The sequence below is a fragment of the Candoia aspera genome, chromosome 1 (assembly GCF_035149785.1).
Source record: "Candoia aspera isolate rCanAsp1 chromosome 1, rCanAsp1.hap2, whole genome shotgun sequence".
Lineage (NCBI taxonomy): Eukaryota > Metazoa > Chordata > Lepidosauria > Squamata > Boidae > Candoia > Candoia aspera.
Window position 1 is genome coordinate 262,891,477 of NC_086153.1, and position 24,224 is coordinate 262,915,700.

Sequence of the window (24,224 nt, forward strand, 5' to 3'; positions counted from 1 at the left end):
AGCTGATGGAGTGTAAGCCTTATCTTTGTTTGCAATGGTGGTGGCGCTGATAGAATCTGGATGAACCTAGAAACAATATGTAAATTTCCTGCATCATCTTTCCCAGGACTTTGAAGCCTTGACTCCAAATCTCCTAGCTCGAACAATTGAAACTGTGGAAGGGGGAGGCATTATTGCAATTCTTCTGAGAACAATGAATTCCCTGAAGCAGCTTTACACAATGACCATGGTACATTTTTTATTTATAAACTGGCCTGGCGCTCTGTTAAACTGTATTAACGTAATTCATTTACAATAATAGAAATATATGAACTTCTGAAAACCTTAGTCTGTTTTTCTTAGAAGCTTCACTCCCCAAACAACTCCTGTTTCTGTTCTTTATGGAATCTCCCTGTTGTAATAAGTATTGGGTGCCCTTGTTCACATTTTACGGCTGAGGGAAGCTTTTTCTAATAGAGAACTGTGTGGAGATAACCCCTGTATGTGGAAAGGGGGAGAGTAGGAAGGCAGCTGCAAGTGTAAGAAGGTAAACATTGGCATATCCAAGGTATAGAGCGATTGCTTAATTTATTCACACATGCTCCTATACGCTCTCAGGAACATGGCTTTAAAACAAATACAGTCTCCTTTGAAGCTTCATGGTCAGCTTATACTGTCCAACTAAGGAGATAAGTGCTCTTGGTAATAGTAGTTTATGGCCTTTGCTCTTCCCTCCCCAGAATGCAAGTCTCAGCTGAGGAGGTTTGGGCAGCCCTTTTCCTAAATCCTTGGCCTCTCACCTGGCATTCCTGTTTGAGGAACAGCTCGGTTCTCCATTGGGGGAGGGAGCTGTTTCAAGGCCAGGCTTCTTTGAAGGGATTGCGGAGTTTCCCAGGCTTCCCTTATCTACACAGGGTGTTTGGGGAGAGCAGGAAGGAGTACACATATATTCGTTTCTTGATTTGTTGTTTTCCCCAAAGTCTTGGAAAGGGCTGAACTTGAAATGTTAGGAGTGTAGCTGTTAAAATAGAGACCTTGAAAGGTAATGCAGTCCAACCAGAGAATGTGCAATATTTGGCAGCTCTGCAAATTGTGTGAATAGTTCATGGCCATTCAGGTTTTGCATAAGGATCTCTTCTTTTCCCAGGATGTCCACTCCCGCTATAGAACAGAGGCGCATCAGGATGTGGTTGGCAGATTTAATGAAAGGTAGGTTAAGCACTTATACAGGTTAGCAAATGTGCAAGGGTAAGGAAAGTTAATCTACCTGTTTTATCTGTTGGGTTGACCAAGTATTTTCCTCATACAAGAAGTGGTTTCACACCTGCCAAAATGTTTGCTGCTCTCTAATGGAAACATTTAGAAAGTCTTGATTTTAAAGCAACTTGATTTATTTATTGATTGATTGGGCTTGCACCCCACCACAGTCAAAAGACATGGTTCAGAATACAACCCTACAATAAAACATCCACAGAATAAACATTGCACTAATAAAAAGCAACAAAAGAAACACAATCCCATCCATGGGGGGGGGGGAACAACTAGTCGCACCATTTCATCCTTCAAAGGCTTTCTAAAGTAATTAGTATAGAATAAAATAATTACAATAGAAATGCATGGCATGCCAACAACATGAGGGCCAACTGAATTTCCAGTAGGAGGCTATTCTATAGCACAAGTGCCCCATGGAAAAGCAGGGCTTATGAGCCTTAGGTCATTTTGCCCTGTGAAAATGGGGACCTGCTATCAGTTTCTTTCATGATGTAGAAATGGGGCAGCTTGGAGAAGACAATTCTGCAAGTATCCTGGAGCCAAGCCATATAGGGCCTTATCAGTCACAACCAATCTCTGCCACCAACCAAGTTGAAGTTCATGTTGAGGGGAACTCTTATATCTACAAGCTTTCTAGGCAGTCAGACGTGTTCTGTTGAAACACTGCTTTTGAGACGCTTTACCTTCAGGATGATGTACAGAGGAGTTGCAAGAGGAGAAACATTTTGTGCGCTGAGGAAAAGCCAGATTCAGCAGCAATGTTGTTATGGTCCCCCTTGTCTCATCATGCAGGTTCATTCTGTCTCTGGCCTCTTGCAAAACCTGCATAGTTGTTGATGATCAGCTGAATATCCTCCCAATCTCTAGTCACGTTGCAAACATTTCAGCTATTCCACCCCGGTCACAGGTGAGTGCACTTGATAATCACCAATGTTTTAGGCCTTCGTATGAAATATGTAATTATTTGGATTTGTATTTAATTGGAATATTTAATAGGCAGTAGAAATCGACTTTAAAAGGAATAGAGTTGTTCCTTTTGGCCTCCTCTTCTGTGTCAGGACAGCATGCTGCTGTTCCTTATTCCAAACACTGGTTAGAAACTGCTTTTTCAGTAGAATTTAAATTTCAAGTGGTACCTGGAAAAATGTAAGAGAAATTACAGCAAATAGAACTAAAAATGCCTGTGAGTGTCCTCACCAAGACTTAATTTGGAAGAAAACTATTATAGTCCCCACCAGAGGAGAACTCTCATTCTGAAAATCAGAATAGACAAATGTTCAGTGTAACTCTAGAACTGCTTTTTAAATTTTTGTGGAAACTGAAATATTTCTTGTCTATTAGTAAAAATATTCCCATTTTTCAGCCTGCTATGCTGCTGCTCTTATTCAACTCTCTGTCCCCATATCATTTATTCCTGTGGTTCCTGTAGGGTTCCCTTTCTGGGAATACTGGGAATAGTTGTGTGACCATTACAACCACTTGGTTGTCATCTAGTCCTCCTGACATCCAGCTCTGTAGGTTTGGCTATACACTAACACTGCTGAAGGCAAACAAACCCACCATTAAGGAACCATACTCAGTGTAGCTTGATTAATGTTGTCATCCTCTTTTGAAATAACATCCCCCAATTTCCTGAAAGTTTTGAAAGCATTTGCAAAAGGTTACTTTTCCCTTTTAGCACAATTGGAATTTCCATGGATTATTCCCATTTTTCTCTTCAAGATAGCTATTTTGGATTCAGACAACTGTTCTCCCCTTATAGGAAGAGAGCCAAAGCCCTCATGATGTGGAACTGAAGGAGTTAAAGGAGAGCTTACAGGACACGCAGCCGGTTGGCACCTTGGTTGATACTTGTAAAACACTGGATCAGGTAACTTACGTTCAAATAGGGATATTATTACTATTATATTTTTATCCCACCTTTTTAAATATATTTTGGTCAACTCAAGGCAGTGAACATACCTAATACTCCTGCCTCCTATTTTCACCACAACAACCCTGTGAGGTGGGGCAGGCTGAAAGAGAGACTGATCCAAAATCACCCAGTTGGCTTTCATGCTGAAGGCAGGCCCAGAACCCACAGTCTCCTGGTTTCTAGGCCAGCACCTTCACCACTACACCAAACTGGCTCTCCTTATCTATATTATAAAATACATGATATAATGCAGATACAGTAATGTCCCTTTTAGGTCTGCAGAATCCAAGTTGTTGAGAAAAGCCAAAATATGTTAGGATTAAAAGAACTTCATATAATTCCGATGAATACTTTCTCTTTTCCTATTTTATTTTATGTTTTTTATTGTCTTTCCTCACTGATGTCCTTCTCCATCCACAATGGCTCGTCTTGGTGGCTTCTTTCCTCACTGACAGGCGAAAGCAGTCCTGAAGTTCATTGAAGCCATTTCTGAGAAGACCCTCAGAAGCACTGTGGCTTTAACAGCTGCCAGGGGCCGTGGGAAATCAGCGGCTTTGGGATTGGCAATAGCTGGAGCAGTGGCTTTTGGGTAAGTTTTTCCTAGATATTCCAAGAGGGGTCTTGTATGAAATTGTCAGACTTAAAGATAACGATAGGCAAACTTTTTGAGCTGGTGGGCACATTTGGAACGTTAAAAGCTTGTGGGTACAGTCACAAAAGTGGCTGCTGAGAAGGGACTTGTCTATTCACAAAATTTAGTTAGAAAGCTCAAAGCAGAAATTACTTCTAATATGCTGTACATCATTCCCTTTGGCCATGTGTAAAATACCCAAATAATGTATGTCAGTTATACTGTTCCTTCAGTCTCCAGCAGGTAGCAGCACCTAACCAACCTTGGCTGGCCTTGCCATATCTAAGCAGGATCAGACCTAGTTAGTAATTGGATGGGAAACCTTCAGGAAATTCCAGGGCTGTAGGAGAGACGGGGAAGCTGGAATAACATCCCAGAAAGAGGCACTAGCAACTCATTGGCTTTTGTATCAAGAAAACAATATGGATGTATCTGTATAGTCACAGCTTAATTTAAAGCAATCTTTACTTTTCTCTTCCTTTAAGGAAGTGCTTAATGGTGTCTGTTTGCATCCTTTTGGTGCCTGAATTGGAATTTTTATTTGATGATGCTTCCAATTACTCATTCAGCAAATTGGTATACTGAGGAAATCTTTTATTTTGTTGCTGTCAGCCTGGAATACAAGTGAATTTGAATACCATAAACTCTAGTTTTCACTGAGGTGGAGAATGCAATCTCTGGACTATTTTACTTCAGTCTGCAAATGGTAGCTTACACTGGACACCTTATCATTTTTTTTAAAAAAGTGATCCATCATGTACAATCTAAAATCATGTAATCAGGACAGATTGACCATGTCACTGAGAGATTGGCCAAAATCTAGAGCTGCTTCTGTACTATTGTACGTTTTCATTAATTCACTCACTCACTCACTCACTTGTTCATTCAAACACTGCTCCAAAGATTCCGGTAAGTTTACAATGTCAAGTAAATAGTAAATTAAAAATTTAACCCCTACATGCCAACACCACCAAAAACAACCCCATACAAATCAATAGCCATAAATATAAGAGAATTACAGTATTGTTCTAATACCTGACAACTCTATATCCTTTTCATTAATTGAAACATTGTTCCGCTTTCTCTTAACAATTGGGGCATTGCATGATAATTGATTCAGTGTTTCAGAGGTGATATGCTAAAAACTGCTTCAGTAGAGGAAAAAAAAGTTGTAGCATCTGTTCCTGTCTGTCTTTCTTTTTTTGTAGCTATTCCAACATTTTTGTCACATCTCCAAGTCCAGATAATCTTCACACCCTGTTTGAATTTGTATTTAAAGGCTTTGATGCTCTACAGTACCAGGTAAGATGAGGCGATAATGGCAGAAGGGACAGAGTGCTTTCATTAGAGCATCTCAGCTTGCCAAAAGTTTTCCCTGCCATATGTTTCCTCTAGTTTCTTTCTTCCCCTGTCTTTTTTTTTGTATGTGTGTATGTGTGTGTACCTTTGAGTCAGTTTTTGACTCCTGGCAACTGCCTGGGCTAGTCCCAGCAGTTTTCTTTGCAAGGTTTTCGGAATTGGCTTGCCACTGCCTTCTTCCTAGGGCTGAGAGAGAGTGACTAGCCCAAGGTCCCCCAGCAGGTTTTGTGCAAAGGTGGGACTAGAATTCCTGATCTCCTGGTTTCTAGCCCAGTGCCTTAACCACTACACCAAACTGGCTCTCTTCCCTGTCTTGGCATGGACATATTCTACACTGATCTTCTCAAGCCTGGCAGCCTCCAGATGTGCTGGGTTGCAATCCCCAACTCCAGTCAGCATGTTTAGGCTGCTTGAGATTTGTATTTCCCAAGATGTGAAATTCTGTCTTGCATCGCTCCAGAGAATCATATGGTTGGGAAGAGCCTTCATGGATTATGACCAATGGGAAGTAATTCCAGAGGGACATTCCATCCTGATCAATGAAAAGCAGCACTAATGAACATTTTCTGAGTGTGCGTGGGTATGTGTTTGCTGAACATGACCATTCTGAGATGGTATTAATATTGTTATCCTAGGAATTGACTCATGGAGTGTTTTCAGACATACAAGCACTGCTTTTGCTTGGAATTCTGGGTCTACCATATAAATTGGGGAAATTGTGATTTGTATGCTTTACCAACTACAGATAATCCTCACTTACCGACTGCAATTAGGACTGGCAACTCCATTGCTAAGCGGCATGGTCATAAAGGGAAATGTCACATGACTGTGACCAATTTATAACATCAGTTTGTCAGTTCCAGCTGCAGTCACCTGCGGTGAATCACCTGCGGTCATTAAGCACGATGTCATATGATCGCAACTTGCGACTTCCTGCCAGCTTCCCCATTGACTCTGTTTGTCAGAAGCTGCTGTGAAGGTCACAAATGGTGATCACGTGACTGCAGGATGCTGTGACCATTGTAAACGCACACTGGTTGCCAAGTGCCCAAATTGCAGTCACTTGACCAATGAGGTGATAGTGCAACTTCAAGGACCAGTCATAAGTCTCCTTTTTCAGTGCCATTGTAACTTCAACTCGTCACTGAATGAGTGGTTGGTAAGTGAGGACTACCTGTACTTTTAAAACACGTTGATATAAAAACAACGTAGAAATGTATCTGGTGAGATATATGTGTGTCTTAGGCTGGCCTTTATTGGAATTGTTCTGTGCTGCATAGATTACAGCATGAGTCAGCAACATTTTCGTACATTTTCATACAATCTCTGGACAATCTGCCCAGGCACTTTTCCCCCCACAAGTTAACAGAATCCTTGTGTCATTTCATCTGGCTTTGTTGATATTTTCTAGAGAACTCACATAATCATGGGAGGTTTCAGGTATTTAAAAAGCATTTTAATTATATTTGGGGAAGTTATAAGAGCTTTTTGGGGTGCAATGGGCATTGCATGGATATCATGTTGCTGAACCTGGGCTACAGGGAAAATGTAGTTATATAAGACTAAATCTTGTTTCTTCAGTCTCTGTACCAGTGTTTCTCAACCTCAGCAACTTTAAGATGTGTGGACTTCAACTCCCAAATGCCCCAGTCAGCCTTGCTGGCTCTGGGGAATTCTGGGACTTGAAGTCCACACATCTTAAAGTTGCTGAGGTTGAGAAACACTGCTCTATACAGTGCATATCATTTTCTAAGCAAGATAGCAGCTAAATTTTTTCCCTCCTAATAAGAGCCAGTTTGGTGTCGTGGCAAAGGTGCTGGCCTAGAAACCTGGGGGGTGTGAGTTCTAGGCCTCCCTTCGGGATGAAAGACGGCTGGGTGACTTTGGGCCAGTTACTCTCTCTCAGCCCAACCCACCTCACTGGGTTGTTGTGGGGAAAATAGGAGGCAGGAGTATAGGAGTATTTTTCCCCCATGGGTTCTGTCAGGGTCAGCTTCGCTCCGAATAAGACACAGACTCACTTAATAGGGATTAAGGATTTCCGGTTTATTGAAACGGTACTGACAGAGAAAAACAGGAACGGGGGTGCGGTGGTGAGGCGCCCTGTTTATACCCTCTTGCGGGGTCCCGTGCTCCTCCACCCTTCATTGTCCCCAATTCCCCTTGATGGTTTCTTGATGGCTGTGTGGGCGTTTTCCCGGTGGCTGTCCTTGTCCTCTTGGTTCAGGTGTGTCCTCCAGGGCACCAGGTGCGGCTTATCGCTGCTTATTTGAGGTCCTTCTTTTCAGCTGCATATGATTCCATGGGTGTGGGTGTTTTGGGTGCTTGGTTTAAGTGCTGATTTAATTATCTCCTTCCTCTTTTTCTTAATGATCATGATCCACGTTGTGAGGCTCTTTGTGCCTTGCAATGGGGTCATGACAGGTTCTATATGAAAAAGCTTGGATAATAATAGTAATAATTCAATTATTATTGGGATGGATAATATTTAATTCACTTCTCATATTGCCCATTACATTTGTTTTCAGGAACATCTGGATTATGAGATTATTCAGTCCCTCAACCCTGAATTCAGCAAAGCCGTTGTCAGAGTCAATGTGTTCCGAGAACATCGACAGACGATCCAGGTATGTCCCAGTGTTCTGCCTAGAGAACTGGGCTTTTGGACTTTTTCCTGTAACTTCGCTCCTTTGGTTGAATGAGTGAACTAGCCAGAATTCAGCACTTCAGCAGTTTCCAGCAATATTGAAGGGCTTCTGAACAGGCCAGGATTGGAAACTACTTTATAAACGAGGGTTCATCAGCCTGAATGAAAAGTAATGCTTCCGTTCATTTATTTTAAATCTGGTTGTCTGCTACATGTGAACATGGGCTGTGTAGTATTCTTAGCTAGTCCATTTGATTTGTAAGAGTAGTTTATTATTATTTCCAGATAAAGGGAACCAAGCAAAATGATAAATATTTAGGCTGGCTGGGGAATTCTGGGACTTGGAGTCCACACATCTGAAAGCTGCCAAGGTTGAGAAACACTGGTGTAGGGGCTCTAAAGGGGTTTATTTTTTTCTGCTGCTGAACTCAGAATGGCAGTTTAGGATTTGCTGTCCCTCATCCTTTCCATTCCCCCTTTTTCCCCAAGTATATCCACCCCGCAGATGCTGTGAAATTGGGGCAGGCTGAACTTGTGGTGATCGATGAAGCTGCTGCCATTCCCCTTCCTTTGGTGAAAAACCTGTTGGGTCCTTATCTGGTCTTCATGGCTTCTACAATCAATGGGTGAGCTTTACCAGCCAAGGACGTGTACAGAGGTTGCTGATCCACTGTCCAGGTTCCTGAAGATTATGAAGAATGAACTTAACAATTGGGGTGGTTGTTGTTTTTGAATCTCAAATGAATATACTGTCTTTCATCTACTAAGTTTGTGAACTTTTTCCTCTAAATATCTCATGCTGGAATTAATATACAGTGATATAAACATCTGTCTCTGATGGCAGTCTGTTACGGCTCACTCACACACATGCAGTTGCCATTTGATAATGCAGTCAACAAACGATAAACATTCATGAATTCCCTGCCCATTAGTGGTAAGTAATTACTGTATCTAATTAGCAGGGTTATTTTCACATTATCCCCTAGCATTTCTTCTAATATATTCCCCCCTCCACCCACCGTTATGTAAGTAGTTGGCAGGTTTAGTGTTAAGAAAAAGTTACTAAATATTTCAGTTAAAAGAAGGGTTTAGAAGTGCTGTTTCAACACTGATTTATTTCAGAACTGGCAATTGTACAGCAGGAGGTAAAATATTAGATGTTTGAGAGGTGGCCTGCAACAGAAGAAAACAAAGCAAAGAATTGATCAGTTGGCTTTGGGACCAGGGTATTCAGAGGTCCTTCTGGAGTTTCTTAATTGGTTAATTTATTATTGTATCCCAAGCTATGTCTTATCTTCTATTACTAAATTCCTTCAAGGGCCACCATTCTCTTTGGAGCGGGAGTAATACAATTATGCAAAGTTATGAATGATGCATTTTATTCTTTTCTATGTTGTAAAATAAATTGAGATTTGACTGAAACGTTGCATGCACTCCAATATTTCCAAGAATTTCTTTTCTTTCTCACCCTTAAAAACAAAGAGAACAATGACAAACCTGGCATTTTTTCCCAATGACTTCAACATTTCCAGAAATATTACATTTTTAGGACAGAAGTTGGATTAATCTGCTTGTATTGTAAGTTAAAAAACAGCTGCTCTGCTCATTCTTTTGTCTCTTTCCATCTGACCATTCTGTCTGTTGTTTTGAATAGATATGAAGGCACCGGCCGATCCTTGTCATTGAAACTGATCCAGCAGTTACGACAGGAGAGTGCACAGGCCCAAGCCAGTGTAACTGCAGAGAACAAAACAACAACTACAGCTAAACTCTCCTCAGGTATTTTTCTGAGACTAAAACCTCCAGATATATAACGCCATGGATGTGTTGCTCAATTGAGCTTATACATTTTTAAAGAATACGCAGAAGAAAGCCACTGCAGAGAATTGCAGAAAAACGTCACGCTTCCGTGATCAGACTTTGATCTGAGGATAGCCTTCAAGGCAATTGTACTTTGATAGGTTTTTACACCTAGGTGGTGGATCTGCTTTCTCTGATGGGTTTGTTTGTTCTTTGATAGATGATGGGTCTCTTGTTTCCGCAACTCCATCAGCTATTGAGGAAAGGCTGCACACATTACTGATGTGATATAGATGGGTTAGGCTTTCTTTGATTTTGGCTTGCCAGATTGTGCATATCCAGGCATTGTGGTTTGTAACCTGTGGGGTTTATGGCTTAGCATGTTGTATCAACCCAGTCATTAGTGCCCACCCTTTGGAATAAGTTACCCCCAGAGGTAAGACAGGCCCCCGCTCTCTTGGCCTTCAGGAAGGGGGTTAAAACCTGGTTATGCCACCTTGCTTGGGGTGGGAGGGGGGATAGCCATGCAGGGAGGTGGTTGGCACCATGATGGTGTCAATGGTAAGATCCTGATTTGCCATCTTGTATTTATATTTTATATTTGTATTGGTATTTTATATTATAGTTATATATATAATTATATGTATATTGTATTTTTTAGTGATATGTTATTTTTATTACTTGTAAACCACCCAGAGTTGTTTTATACAAGTAGGGCAGTCAAGAAGTTCAATAAATAAATAAATAAAATTATCTCTAAAAAAACGGACTGAACACAATATACGTGCCCAGTCATTGGGTTAAAGTATGAGAAGTTATAATATGCCGCTTAAGGCTAGGAATAATTCTGGGTACAGCCAGCTACAGGTCTTGTTTTTTTAATCACCTTTTTTTTTCTTTCCTGACAAAACAGATTTTTAGATCTTTTTTATGTGACCTTTTGTATATCATCTCTCCCCAGCCCGTACATTGCATGAAGTTTCCCTTCAAGAATCCATTAGATATGCTCCAGGAGATCCTGTTGAAAAGTGGCTGAATGACTTGCTATGCTTGGACTGTCTCAACATCACAAGAATAATATCTGGTTGCCCATTGCCTGAAACCTGTGATTTGTATCCTTGTGCCAATTCTCAGGCCATGTGCAGCTGTTACAGTCATACCTATGTACCCATCACACTGTTCTCTTTTCAGGAAAAGCATTATGCAAAGGGCAGAAAGGGAGCAAGAAGTAGTAAGCCAAAGAAATGAATGGCATGAAATAAGAAAAAGAAAAGGAATTGTAGCTAAAGCTAGTTTATGCCAACACCATTCACTATACCTCTTGATATCTTTTTGTCCTTGCAAACCATTCTTGGTTCCACCACATCCATATGCTGATTTATATGTTAATTTTGTTCTTTAAACTTCTCATCTCTTTTTAAGGATGTGTCTTTTTTTGTACTGGTCACTCACTTTTGTATTCAGCCCATATTTGTTCAACACCCATTCATTCCTGACTCTTCCTCTTGTTTTATCGCAGACACTCCTTAGGTGTCTCATTGCCATTGCAGTCAACATTTACGTTTCTCCTGACATACCCACCTCTCACTTCCGTGCAATGAAGTAGGCACACTCTTATCCGAGCCATTTTAGCTTTGTTTGATATTCATTCTTTTGCAACAAACCTCATAGTATCTACTACCTTTCTACCAACATTTACAGAATTTAAAATTTGCACAGAATTTAAAATTTACACAGGCTTAAACCTATACCTCATTGTTGAGGAAAGCTGCTTGCTTCCTCTGCTTTTCAGTGCTTATGAAGTGTGTTGGACTTTAGTAAATGTGTTTGGACAATGGCAGTCTTTCAGGATCAGAGAAAATTTTGGCTTGCTTCCTTCTAGCCTTCAAAGACAAATCAGGAAGTTGTCACTTAACTCATGGATGACACTCAGATACTATGTGAACAGAGACACTCTGTTCTGTTATCATAGAGCATCAGAAACTTTTCTTCAGAGATTAATGGCCCTGTATGTGGCTTCTCACTACAAGGTTGGTGATATTGTGTTGGTTTCTAATTTTCACCATGGATTTAACAGAGAAATGGCGGGGTCACTCCATTCCTCCTCCTCCTCGTCCTCCTCAACTCCTGGTGACTGCCTGAACAAGTCCCTGCAGTTTTCCTGGCACTGGCTTCATGCCTAAGGCGGGACTGAAATCACTGTTTCCTGGTTTCTAGACTGATGCCTTAACCACTGCACCAAACTGGCTCTCTTACTGGATTCAAATGGAGCAAGAGGTCTACTAGTAACCTGGCCTTACAGGGCATCGATTCATCCCTTTCCCCTTCTCCCTTAGGCAATGTTCTCATCTATTATTTAAATAATTGAATTGAGTGCATAATCAGAAATATCTTATACAGATGATTTTGAGAATATCCATTGGTTTCTTTATTTATAGATGAGCAGCCCAAGGAGCATAGTCCAGAACTAGGCTAAGTAATGTGCACTTGTTTGGTATACATTTAAAATTGCCTTAACAGGGTTTAAAATATAGCAGAACCTCATTTTAACAGATGATTTGGGAGAAGGAGGTTTCTGTTATGTTCCCCTCCTTGAGTTATTTATAAAAACAATAAAGGCAGGATAAAATCTTTTAAAAAATTAATGTAAATTTAAGTGCCTTGTCTGGATTACTTTGGATGCAGTGGACTTGTCTATTGTTTTGTGGGGATGTCTGCGTTGAGTTTTGGGCTGTTGCATCCAAAGTCCACTAGATGGGTTCCATAAAATTGAGGTTTCAATGTACAGAGAAAACCTGTTATCCAGTGTTGGGCTCCCCTTGTTGGAGGTTTTCAAATGGACTGGATGGACCTGTCAAGGAGAGCACAGGGTTGGGATAGATAACTATAACCAATAAGTTCCCTTGAACTCATCTATTATGTGATTCTAAAGAAATAAAACTTGCTGAGATTTGAATGAAGGATGCATACTAAAGATAATGTTAAATTCAGTCCTGGAGGCCACATTGGGTCATACAGAAACGTACAGCATTCTGACCCAGGATAATTTTGTCAGCTTCCAGCGTATGGGAATGAATTGAGACTATCTAATACAGGGTGTTGCAAAGACATGGGACTTTGAATAAATATTTAAATATAAAGTATCATTTCTAAAAATAACTGATAGCCTGAACTCACCAAGTGTGCTGATATTACTGAGATCTAATTCTCTAATGTGGTTACCACCTTCCAGAATTCTCCTAATGACCTCCAGATGCTTTCAGATGCTCCAGCCCATCATCTCTTCTGCCTTTTGCCACCAGTCCCACCTACTCAGAATTCCTTGCCAGAAGTGCTTGCTGTTGTTCAGGTAAGGAGGAAGTTTTCAAGTAACCAGAGTAATGAATTTGATCAGACAGGAAAAAGCAGAAAGAGAGAAATTGGTAAGGGCTCTGCATCTTTTACTAGGGAATTTGTATCTTTTCCTCATTGGTTCCAGGGAGGAAATTTCTCATGTTATCCATCTGTGAACAAAGAATTGGGAGTCTCTGTTTTAGCTGCAGTGTTTGGGAGTTAGTAAAAACAAAGCTTATGTATCACTGATTTCTCAATTAATGTAGACTTTCATTAATACTTTTACTATTGTAAAACATGTGTCAGGAACAAAATTCTTGTTTCCAGCAGTTCTACCCCATTTACATTACTGTTTTAGGTGAATGGAATGGAACAGGAGTTTCAAATAACCCAGACTTTCTAGGCATACACTGTTAATATTTTAAGTAAGCTATACCTGATATACAATATTTGTAAAAAAAAATGTTATATAGTCTATCTACCACTGAAGAACTGAATCTTATCTCTCCTTTATTCTGGCAGGTATGTTTGGAGGGCGAGATCTCACGACAGTCTATTATGAACAGCCTGTCTAGAGGGAAGAAAGCCTCAGGAGATCTCATTCCATGGAATATCTCAGAGCAGGTAATGGATTTTGTACTTAAATCTTAAATGATTTGTTTTTCTCTTTTTACATACTGAATACTATCCCATTAACATCCATTTCTTTTTTTTTATTTTCTCCCATTTTTATTGATAGTTCCAAGATCCTGATTTTGGGAGCCTCTCTGGTGCAAGAATTGTTCGCATTGCAGTCCACCCTGATTACCAAGCGGTAACTTTATTTTAGATTTCACCAAAATGCTGTTTTTGCCATCTCAGTAACAGTAAATCAAATAATACCTTGATTAGAATAAGTGCAAACTAGATATAATGTAGCTAATAGGATGTAAAATTAAAACAGATTTTGAAGCAACTGATTTGCAAGATTTGTTAAAATGGTCTCAGAGCAGGTAATGGATTTCATACTTAAATCTTAATTGATTTGTTTTTCTTTTCTTTTTACATGCTGAATACCATTCAGTTAATGTCCATTTCTTTTCTTATTTTCTCCAGTTTGAGCATGATTTACCACTCTGTTTATACTGTATCTTCAGTTAACGTACCTTTGGATGTTAGGTCTGGGCCAGCAGCCTAAGTGCTTCAGCCCTAAATTCTCCGTTAATTAGAAGATGTAATTTGCTATCTACAAAATAATAATCTTAGAGTAGCTATTTATAAATCAGTCTTAGAATAGGGTATATTATATGTTCAAGAATATAGGAAGGTGGGGGATAAGAATTTGGGGTACCTTAACATCAAAGGAAGTTCATTTGGCATTTACATGACATTATTTATAACTTTAGATTTACAATTAATTCATACAAAATTATTTGCTTTTCTCAACATTATTCAGAGATTTAAAATTACATTTTTAATTGAAGATTTTTCATAAGTAAAAGACAAATCTAAAAAATAAAAAAAATAAAACAGAATAAAGTGGAAAGAAAAAAAGCAAAACCAGAAAAACAAGAGATAACTAAAAAAACTAAAGTAAATGGCTTCTGACCTTCTTTTCAACAGATACTAACAAACCCATCATCTCCCTCCCTCTTTACTATTCCAGACATATATTTAAAATTAAAGTTAATTCAGACAAAATGATTAGTTTGCTTCTACTGTATATCTGTATGTATCTTTTTAGGAGGATGCTGTTGCAGATAGGGAGCTCAAAATATAACATTGTTTCTCTCAGTGTCTTGATATATTTCTTTTTGGACAGAAATTACTTCACATATTAATTTTGAAGATTCTTATGTTCTTTTGAATTATACACTAGTGGTTTGAAGGCTGATAGGAAGACAACTGAAAGGATATTGCATACTTTTAAAGTTGTAAAAAAGGTGATATTACAAGGTTGGAAGACATCCATTCACCATCAGTTGTGCAATTAGTCTGAAGAACTTACCTTTTATCTGTTTGAAGAAACAGTTACTTCTGCGAATTCCTTGTAGGGAACTACTTAGACATTTGGACTATACTAGTTTACAGATTTATTTTCCATGATTCCCCTAGATAAACTGACTTAAATATTAACAATTTAATTGTATAACTTGAAGTGGAAGACTAGTTCTGTTTAGTCTGTAAGATGTGTATTTTGGGGGCTTTCTTTTCTCTCTCTTTTTTTAATATGATTTAACAATTTAAAACTGAACCGTTTCTTTTGTTAAAAAAAAAGAGCTAGTATGGTGTAGAGGTTAAGATCTCAACTGGCAGTGGAGAAACTCAGAATTATTAAGTTATTTATAACTGCAATTACTGAAAAGCTCTTATTTTAAGAAGGAAAAGGAAACTTCCTCTTTTGGAAGAGATGGACGGTAACAAAATCTGAATAAATAAATAAATACATTAAGGATTTTGATTAATTGATTATGTGCAGTCAAGTTGGTATCAACTCTTGTGACCACATAGATTTTCTTCACAACAATTTGTCCCTACGTTGGTCCTTCAGTTTGCAAGTCTGTGCTGTGCCTCCTCTTCCTTCAGTCAATTAGGGAAGTGTCCATCTGAGCTGCTTCTGAAATTATCTGGACGTTCTGGGCTTAAAAGAAAGCTTTAGCCCCTGTTGCCTTGGCAACAGTTTTTACCTATCTCCATCAAGGCCATCTTCCTTACTTTCTACAACCATGCATGCTCATGAGAGCCTTTTCAATAAGACCACGACAGTCACTACCCATGTAATAACTGATAAAATAAAATGGGAAGGCGTAAGAGTCTTTTAAGAGTCTTTTCTAATATGCTTTCTTCTAAATCTTTCCTGGTTTTGGTAGATGGGTTATGGTAGCCGAGCTTTGCGTTTGCTCCAGATGTATTTTGAAGGCAAATTTCCTTGTTTGGAAGAAAAGGTTATTCAGAAGCCAAGAGAAATTGCTACTGTGAGCAGCGAGGTATGACGTTTTCTATATGGGTGGTGGTATCAGGTTTGCACAGAGCTTCATCAGAGTTCTTTAATGACTGTCTGAGCAGCTGTTCAGTGAATAAGCAAAATTTAAGCTATTATTTGGCCCCTCTTCCTCTCCTGTTAAGCTGTTCTCTATTGCTTTCAGGCTGTCAGCTTATTAGAAGAAGCTGTGATGCCTCGGAAGGATTTGCCACCTCTGCTTCTCAAGCTGAGTGAGAGACAAGCTGAGAATCTGGACTACCTTGGGGTGTCTTATGGCTTGACACCAAGGCTTCTCAAGTAAGCATTTTGCATTACAATAGGAAAAGCTTATTTTAATTATTGTTGTATCAGTGTGTTTTGCCAGACAGGGATCTTAGTAATGGATCCAACTGAGGGACTGTTCAGTGCCCTTCCTTGGGACACTTGCTACTTATGGATTCTATGGAATGCATGCATTTTCTGTTCTGCTCTGCAAATTCTGTTGCAAACATGGTACTGCATCAATTTTCTGTTGCATTCTATTTCACTCAATTTTTCAGATCAAAACAATCTACTTCAGAGGGCAAATATTTTAAATATTTTCTCATCCATTTCAGTGATAAGTAGCTTTCCCATATCCAAAGGTGGTGGCACTTCTACTTTGGGAAGTAGCCATTACCTAGAACCTCATGCAAAATGTTGCATTGCTATACACTAAGCAAGATTCAAGTACAAGAGAAGGAAAATATGTTCCTGCAAGGCTTGCTTGAGAAAGACAGTATTTTGGAGTCTCAGTTATCTGTGAAAACTTGTAATTGAAAATGTTCAGTTTTCAAAGCAGGATAGAGATGTCCCACAATTGTTTTATATTTTAACATATTGCTTGAGGATATATTTCTGATATAGCATGCAGTATTTAAATTGATAAAATAAGGGACTAAGCTTTCTCTTGTTTATAGATTAATTTTTATTGCTTCTCTCTCTTACTAGATTTTGGAAGCGGGGTGGATTTGTGCCAGTCTATTTGAGGCAGACTCCAGTAAGTCTTGTTTTATAGTCCAAGACCTCAACAGGACTTCTATGATAAGTTCTATGATTTCTGGGCTGGGGGAAGTCCCACTGACAAATAAGTTGATTTTTCTTGTTCAGAAAATGGCAGAGTAGCTTTTCTTTACAAGAAGGGTGGAATAAGAGGAAATGAGAGGAACAATCATGCACATGTTTTGTCACTTCCAAATATAATCAGACACTTGAGTAGTAGGATTACTGCTTGTGTAGATCCATCATCTTCAAGATGTTCCAGTGCCCTCCTGCATGTTGATTTCATAGTTCAGATTCTCAGAGTATAGTTATTATTAAGCATTATTTACACTTATTATATACTAATTTGGTCTAGTAGTTAAGGCAACAGGGCTAGAAACCCAGAGACCATGAATTCTAGTCCCGCCTTAGGCATGAAAGCCGGCTGGGTGACCTTGGGCCAGTCACTCTCTCTCTCAGCCCAACACTCCTCACAGGGTGGTGGTTGTGGGGAAAAGAGGAGGAGTAAGGAGTAATAGGTATGTTCCCTGCCTTGAGTTATTTATAAAAATAATAAAGGCAGGATAGAAAATAAACAAACAAACAAATAAATAAATCTCTGTAGTAGCAGTAACATTTGTACTGATTTAAAGTCTTACGTAGCTACAGGAAGCCTGCTCTGAAGGTTTTATAAACCAGATTAGGAGGGGTTTTATTGTCTTGAAATATCATCCAACAGTATTTTAAGAAAATAAATAGAAGAGCTTTGTAGTTATTTGATAAGATTGTTCTTTCTTTTGCTATTTGTAATTCTTTAGTCCCAAAAATCTGAGCCAAAGAACTCTCCACTCTTTTCCACCCACCCACTTATTGACTGGTGAGATATAGCCAGAAGAGAAGTCTCTCTTCTGCTTTATGGGCAAATCTGCTGCAGAAGCAGTGATTCATTTATTTACTTAGGGCTTGAAGTGGTGGTGGGGATATAAGACAGAGGCTGGATGGTCATCTGTCACAGACACTATAGTAGATTCCTGCACTGGATATGGGGTTGGATGGGATGATTTCCAAGATCTCTTCCAACCCTTATATTCAGTGATAGAAAGTGGGCTCTTAATTTAGTTCAGGAAAAATGTTTGGTTAATTTAGACCAGTAATGACTCAATTCTCATGACGATGAGATGTTCTCTCATTCCTGCTTGCCCCTGCTGACTATTTCTGCTGAGAAAAAAAAAGATATTTTAGATAACTATTTAAACAAATGGTTGCTATTTGTTGAAAACATAGTGCGCTAATAACGACCAATGGCTTTGTCTCTAGAATGATCTGACTGGGGAACACTCATGCATTATGCTGAAGATGCTGAATGAAGAAGAAGAGAACACAGAGGAGAGCTGGCTCACTGCTTTTTGGAAAGGTGGCTAATTAAGACATTTTGTGACTGGTTGAATCAGCCATTACAGGCTTGGGAAACCTTGAAATAATGGTACCATCTCAGTGCTGCTCCTTTGGAATGGTGGCTCCAAAGTCAGTTTAATGAATAAAGTTTCCATCAGCTTGGTATATTTTGTAACTTTGTCTGAAGAATCACATTATTATTTCAGTTTAATGGGGAAAGCTGTTGACCAACTTTGACAATCCCAGCTTTCACAGTTGCTGAATGAACAGAAGTTGCAAGCTATTTGTTACATCAGTGTTTCTCAACCTTGGCCATTTTAAAATGTGTGGACTTCAACTCCCAGAATTCCCCAGCCAGAATTCTGGGAATCAAAGTCCACACATCTTAAAATGGCTATGGTTGAGAAACACCATGTTACATGATAGCCCCTTGTTTGCCTTACAGATTTCAGGAGGAGATTTTTGTCTCTCTTGTCTTACCAGTTCAGCACTTTCTCCCCATCATTAGCTTTGAACATATTGCAAAACAGGAATGTCAAGCAACAATCACAATCCTGTAAGTATATGCAAGCTCCTGGCAGGGTATTTTATAAAACAACTTAAACAAAATCCAGGAAAAAGGTGGACATTGAATAAAACAATTTTCATAGAACTTTATTCTGTTTCTAGCAGGCCAAACATTTAGGGCCCACTCTGTTTTTCTTTCATTCAGTTCCACTTTCCCTTTCTTTCCTCTTCAGTTTTAATTATACTCTTATATTCTTCTCTTTTAAAATAGATGAAACTTGGTAATACACTTTAGTAATAATTGATTTTGACTGTTTGGATGCATGCAAATATTTTTCAAAATAATTCATGCTCCTTAGGCACAACCCACTAGCTTTTAGGTTATTTTCTTATATAATAAATATCTCTTTGGAATCTGTTTCAAATTAGAAGTAACCATTAGTGGTTTTCTACTCCTTAGAGGCATGAATGATGCATTATCTTCAGTTCCCCCTCCCGAAATCAACTCAGTGATAAAAAGTTTACATAGATTAGCCTTCTCCAAGTGAACGTTCTTTGGGTGTGTTTGACTTTAGCTCCCATAATTTCTAGTCGGCACAATAATCCACAGTGCCCTGAGAATGGGTGCAAATGCCTAAAATTCTACCCAATGGATGGAGGCAGGCTGGCTGGGGATTATGAGAGTCAAGGATCAACACATGTAGAGAGCTGCAGATTGGATAAAATTGGTGTACATAATATGAGCTACTGATGAGAAATGGCTTCAGATCCTCTTTTTGCAAGTGACTTGCATATCATATAACCATAACTTTGCAAGTGACCTTTTTCTTTTTCCTCATTTCACTGACAATTTGCTCAGCTCTCAGCCGTAATGAGCTAGAAGCTGTCTTCATCCCTTATGACCTGAAGAGACTGGAGATGTACTCAAGAAACATGGTGGACTATCACTTGATCATGGACATGATCCCAAGTATTTCTAGGATGTATTTTCTCAACCAGTTTGGAGATATGACTCTTTCTGCTACACAATCTGTAGGTACTATTTATCTAACTACTGTTGTAATAATTGAATCCACATCATTTGATGACCAGCCAGTGGCCCTTCAACTGATACTTTGTTTCTTTCACCAGCATCTTTTTAAATCAATTAATCAATTAATTATTCATATTTCTATTATATTGCCCATGATTTAAATGTTCTAAAATGTTGCATGTTTCAATAAGCCTCAAATCTTTATTACACATTTATTTGATATTCTCTGGAATTCGGTGATAGGTTTTTGATGGTTTCATAATCAGAAACTTCCAAAGGTGAAGTCTGCTTAGTTTTGGAACCGTAGGCACATCTAGATATTTTTGGAATCATAAATGCTTCCAAATTTTATTTAGGTCCAGTCTCTGAACCATGTAGTTAAATCTCTGAGCTTAACTATTGATCAACTCACTTGCACAGTAAATTATTATGGATAGTGACCCCTTTAGGCAGAGAGTTGGGGAACTGACTAGCAGTTGCTGGAGCCAAAAAAGCAAACAGTGGACACACCAAAGGAGAAGGGAGTTTGATTAAATTTATTCACTCCTTACCTTCAAGTCTTTGGGGACACAGGTTTAAAAACAAAATCAAACTCTTTTGAAGCTTAAGTCAATCAAACTATTAAGTCAAATAAACTAAGATGAGACGTCTAAGCAGTAGCAGTTTATGTCCCTTTACTCTCTCTCTTCCCAAGGAACCAGGTTGGTTTGCCAACATCAGCTGAGGAAGTATAGGCAGCCTTTCTCCTTCACAGTAACTAGCTACCTTTCATTCCACCTGCCATTAATGGCTCAGTTCTGTGACTAGAAAGTGAACTGGTTGAAGGCCAGGCCTCAGTGAGGGGTGGGAAGAGTTTTACAATCTTCAGTAGAGAAGTCCAGCAGCAGTTTCTTTTGCCCTTAGCTTTCTCTCCACCACCAGAATACAGCCCCCCCCCACCTGTCACTTCCACTTCTTCCCTCATCAGTGCAGCCTTTAAGATCAACAGGTACTGAGTCTGAAAATACTCAGTCCCTTGCTGATGATGCTTGCTCTTAAGAAGGCAGGTGTTTGCCCTTCACCACATTGCCCCCTACTCAGGGCCTTGGATAGCACTCCTTGCTGGGGCTTCAACTCTACCATGAGGTGGGGGCATCTTATTTGTGGTCTCGTGGAGTGGTAAAATCTCTAATTGTGAAGGAAATGGTAGGAACCTTTTGCTATAGAAGTTGAATGTAGATACTGTAGTTGTTAGCTACCATCAAGTACTGGAACTGCCACTTTGGTTTGATGCATAGCTTATCTGGGGTTTGAAGTAGAAGGACAAGTAGATGAACTTTGAGGCTCAAACAGAGCAGGAAGAAAAGGAAGAACTGACCTGAGCTGGGGAGACATTAAATAGGATTTATGGGAACAGAGATGTGGAGAAGAGAACATGAGCTATAGGTTGTGTGGTGCAGAGAAATGTTCACACTACATAATTAAAAAGAAGGTTAACAAGATCTGTGGTGATTTTGTGACGTGTACTTGCTGTGTATGCAGTTCATATGTCGTGGTCCTTTGCAATTGGCCTTCTGAGTTATGCTTACCAAGCTTTAAGTTTTGCTAATACAGAAAATGGCTAGATGAGACATTGATATAATATCATATTTGCCCAAGATCAAACCTGTCATTCTGCTGCATGAAAGCAAAGGAACCTTTTCTTTTGTCAGGCTCTTCTTCTTGGAATTGGTCTCCAGCACAAATCTTTGGACCAGTTGGAGAAAGAGATAGGACTACCTAGTAGCCAGCTAATGGGCCTCTTCAATAGGACCATCCGCAAAGTTGTTCAGGTAAATGCCACTTGGGGGCTGCATTTAACAGGATTAATCATATGCCAAAACATAATACTTTAGTATTCTGTTACAGATTCTTTGTAGAGAAATGCCATCAGTATGTTTGTAGTATGTAGTATGCTTTCTATACCAGTAGTGGTTCTTAGAAATTCTCTGGAGGTAAATTAGGAAATAAACAGGGATGATGTTTTGGGGGTGGCAGTGTCTTCATGGAAATATTCTTGGGGAGGAAGGTGATCAGTTCCACCCTTGTTTGTTCCTTAGTTGTTCAACAGTATCCAGGAGAAGGCTGTTGCGGAGCAAATGGCAGTAATGAAAGAAGTTGTAATGGAACCAACCCTGAAATCTTTAAATGAAGATTTGGTAATTATCTTTATATAAGCTTTTCAGTTGCTGGTGCTTGGTGTTGACAGTTCCCGCCCCTCATGACTTTTGGCTATGTGCGTGACGTAGAATGGAATCACCGTATGCAAATACAGTTCACCTATGAATACTAGGTTGAGCAAATAAAACTGGTGCCCTCAAGTACAGCTTATGAGCACTCAGAAGTGTCTGACAGGTCACTCCTGAAGACAGATGCTGGACCATTGTTTTGCCTACATGGAAATGTTTATATTATCTTCAGCGGAAGCATTTCAATAGGTTGAATGATTCCTGTAGTATTTATACATTTTTAGCTGACCAGATGTCTAGAATGCGTGATATCATAATAGGTTGAAGGGCCAATCTTTCTGGGAAGTCTACTTCCCACCTAGAATTTATAGGTGTGCTGTCTCATGTGAGATACATTAAGAAACAACGGGCACTTTAGAGTTAACAGCGGGACCTTTAGAGTTAACATAGATAATAAATTAGCTTTTGTCCTTGGTTTGAGAGCTGTACTATATGCATTATTTTAAATAACCATATACAATGCCTGTTATTTATAACATGGATTTTCTGATGCAGGAGGAAGCAGCTAAAGAATTTCAGGAGAAACATAAGAATGATATTGGCAAGCTGAAAGACCTGGACCTTTCACAGTAAAATCTTTTGTTTTTTTCTCCCACCCCTGCCCCTGTAACAAATAAACATATAATCTCTAGGAAAGTTAAATGATTTAAGCTATTGGGCCAAAGCATTGGCATTAGAATTCGCCCAGTAAATTGTTCCATGGTAAAACATGGAATCCCTCCCTGATATTTTCTGTATCGGTAAAGAGAAAGACAAAATGTAGCCTTCCAAAGCACCAAACCTCTCCTGAGGCTTCAGGAAGGTCAAAATTCAGTTTGGTTTGCTTTGAACGGTATTTCTTGGCTTCAGTGAGCCACAGAATCTCTCTGAAGTGTTTGGGGTTTGGCCAGATCAGATTCGAGCATTCTTTCCTTTTCCTTTTTATGCCTGACTTCTGCCCCTCCTTCCTTTAATAATGATAACGTGTTGGGTATGACTGCCTCTCCCTAATTTTGGGGACTGGTATAGGATTGGTGGGCTGAATTCATTTTTACTGACATAAACATTTCATTTTTACCGACATAAACATTTCAACCAAGTCTAAATAAACCATGCTCTTTTAAAGTGCAGGTGCAGTTTTGCATCTAGGAATCTCACTTCTCAACGGAGTTGGTCAGATCCTGCTTTTGTATGCTGGATAGGATGCTTGCACAGAATTCGGACTTGTTGCTATGGCAGAAATTACTATTTTCCGACCAGGTTACCTTGTGTTCAAGTGCTGTTGCTTTTCACTTAGATACGTAATCCGGGGGGATGATGAAGAATGGAACGAGGTGCTGAGTAAAGCAGGACAGAATGCATCTGTGGTCAGCCTGAAGAGGTTAGTGTTGGGGCACGCGCATCTCAGGGGCTTTCACCCAACTAGGATCTCTTTCCAGTTGTAAGAAAGTAAGGAATTAGGAAAACAATCTTACTGTTGGCCAGATCTTGGCTGTTGGAAGAGATGCAGAGGCTTCCTCACCAGCAGAGAGAAGCTCTTGGCACAGGCTCCTTCTGGCTTTTTTAGGTTGGGAATCTTGGACACTAAGCTCCCATCTTTACCAGTTTTTTGAAGTTAGCTTCAGGGACGCTTTGGCCCCAGGGCTCTGTGTGTTTACCTTTTGACCTGTGTGTTATATTCTGCCTCAGTGACAAGAAGAGAAAATCAGAAGTCACCGTAGGACCAAGACAGGAGAAGAAATTTAAGAAAACAAACCCAAGGCTGAAGTTGAAGAAATGATTAAAAAGAAGGGGGGGGGAACCCTCAGCGTACAGACTTGGACTTTCTGTTTTGTGAGATCCTAATGTCTTTTTCCAAGCAAATGAGTTGAAGCTATGAGGAAGCCTTACCTTGGAAGCAGAAAAGCCACAAGGATTTTTTTTTTTTTACTGTTGTTGCTTAATATAAAGGCAGCCTTGGAGCAACACCATTTGGAAGATATTTTTATTGCTGCCAGCTCAGCATTTGCCTTCCATTAAAAGAGACTGCAGAACAGCAAACTGGATTATTACCAGGAATTGTGACTTTATTATTTTACCCTACAAAATCTGGTGGTTTCTTTGTGTTTGTGTGTATGCCTGTGCGCCTATGAACATCTTCGCTTCT

At 39.4% G+C, this 24,224-nt stretch overlaps 1 protein-coding gene across 2 annotated transcripts in view; it reads left to right on the forward strand.

The window, feature by feature from the left end:
• Positions 1–23,871, forward strand: part of NAT10 (N-acetyltransferase 10) — a 33,930-nt gene extending 10,059 nt beyond the window's left edge. For both annotated transcript variants that reach the window (XM_063289605.1, XM_063289607.1), the window contains exons 5-29: positions 107–229; positions 1,127–1,188; positions 2,044–2,158; positions 3,014–3,121; positions 3,622–3,755; positions 5,006–5,099; positions 7,685–7,783; positions 8,293–8,429; positions 9,458–9,582; positions 10,565–10,715; positions 11,537–11,633; positions 12,836–12,952; positions 13,459–13,560; positions 13,676–13,750; positions 15,786–15,902; positions 16,062–16,195; positions 16,868–16,916; positions 18,215–18,311; positions 18,738–18,848; positions 19,659–19,831; positions 21,524–21,643; positions 21,911–22,009; positions 22,595–22,668; positions 23,376–23,459; positions 23,768–23,871. In XM_063289605.1, coding sequence (XP_063145675.1) covers positions 107–229; positions 1,127–1,188; positions 2,044–2,158; positions 3,014–3,121; positions 3,622–3,755; positions 5,006–5,099; positions 7,685–7,783; positions 8,293–8,429; positions 9,458–9,582; positions 10,565–10,715; positions 11,537–11,633; positions 12,836–12,952; positions 13,459–13,560; positions 13,676–13,750; positions 15,786–15,902; positions 16,062–16,195; positions 16,868–16,916; positions 18,215–18,311; positions 18,738–18,848; positions 19,659–19,831; positions 21,524–21,643; positions 21,911–22,009; positions 22,595–22,668; positions 23,376–23,459; positions 23,768–23,858 — 2,688 coding nt within the window. In that variant the 3' untranslated portion in view covers positions 23,859–23,871. The remainder of the gene's footprint in view (positions 1–106; positions 230–1,126; positions 1,189–2,043; positions 2,159–3,013; positions 3,122–3,621; positions 3,756–5,005; positions 5,100–7,684; positions 7,784–8,292; positions 8,430–9,457; positions 9,583–10,564; positions 10,716–11,536; positions 11,634–12,835; positions 12,953–13,458; positions 13,561–13,675; positions 13,751–15,785; positions 15,903–16,061; positions 16,196–16,867; positions 16,917–18,214; positions 18,312–18,737; positions 18,849–19,658; positions 19,832–21,523; positions 21,644–21,910; positions 22,010–22,594; positions 22,669–23,375; positions 23,460–23,767) is intronic.
• The last annotated feature ends 353 nt before the right edge of the window (positions 23,872–24,224 follow it).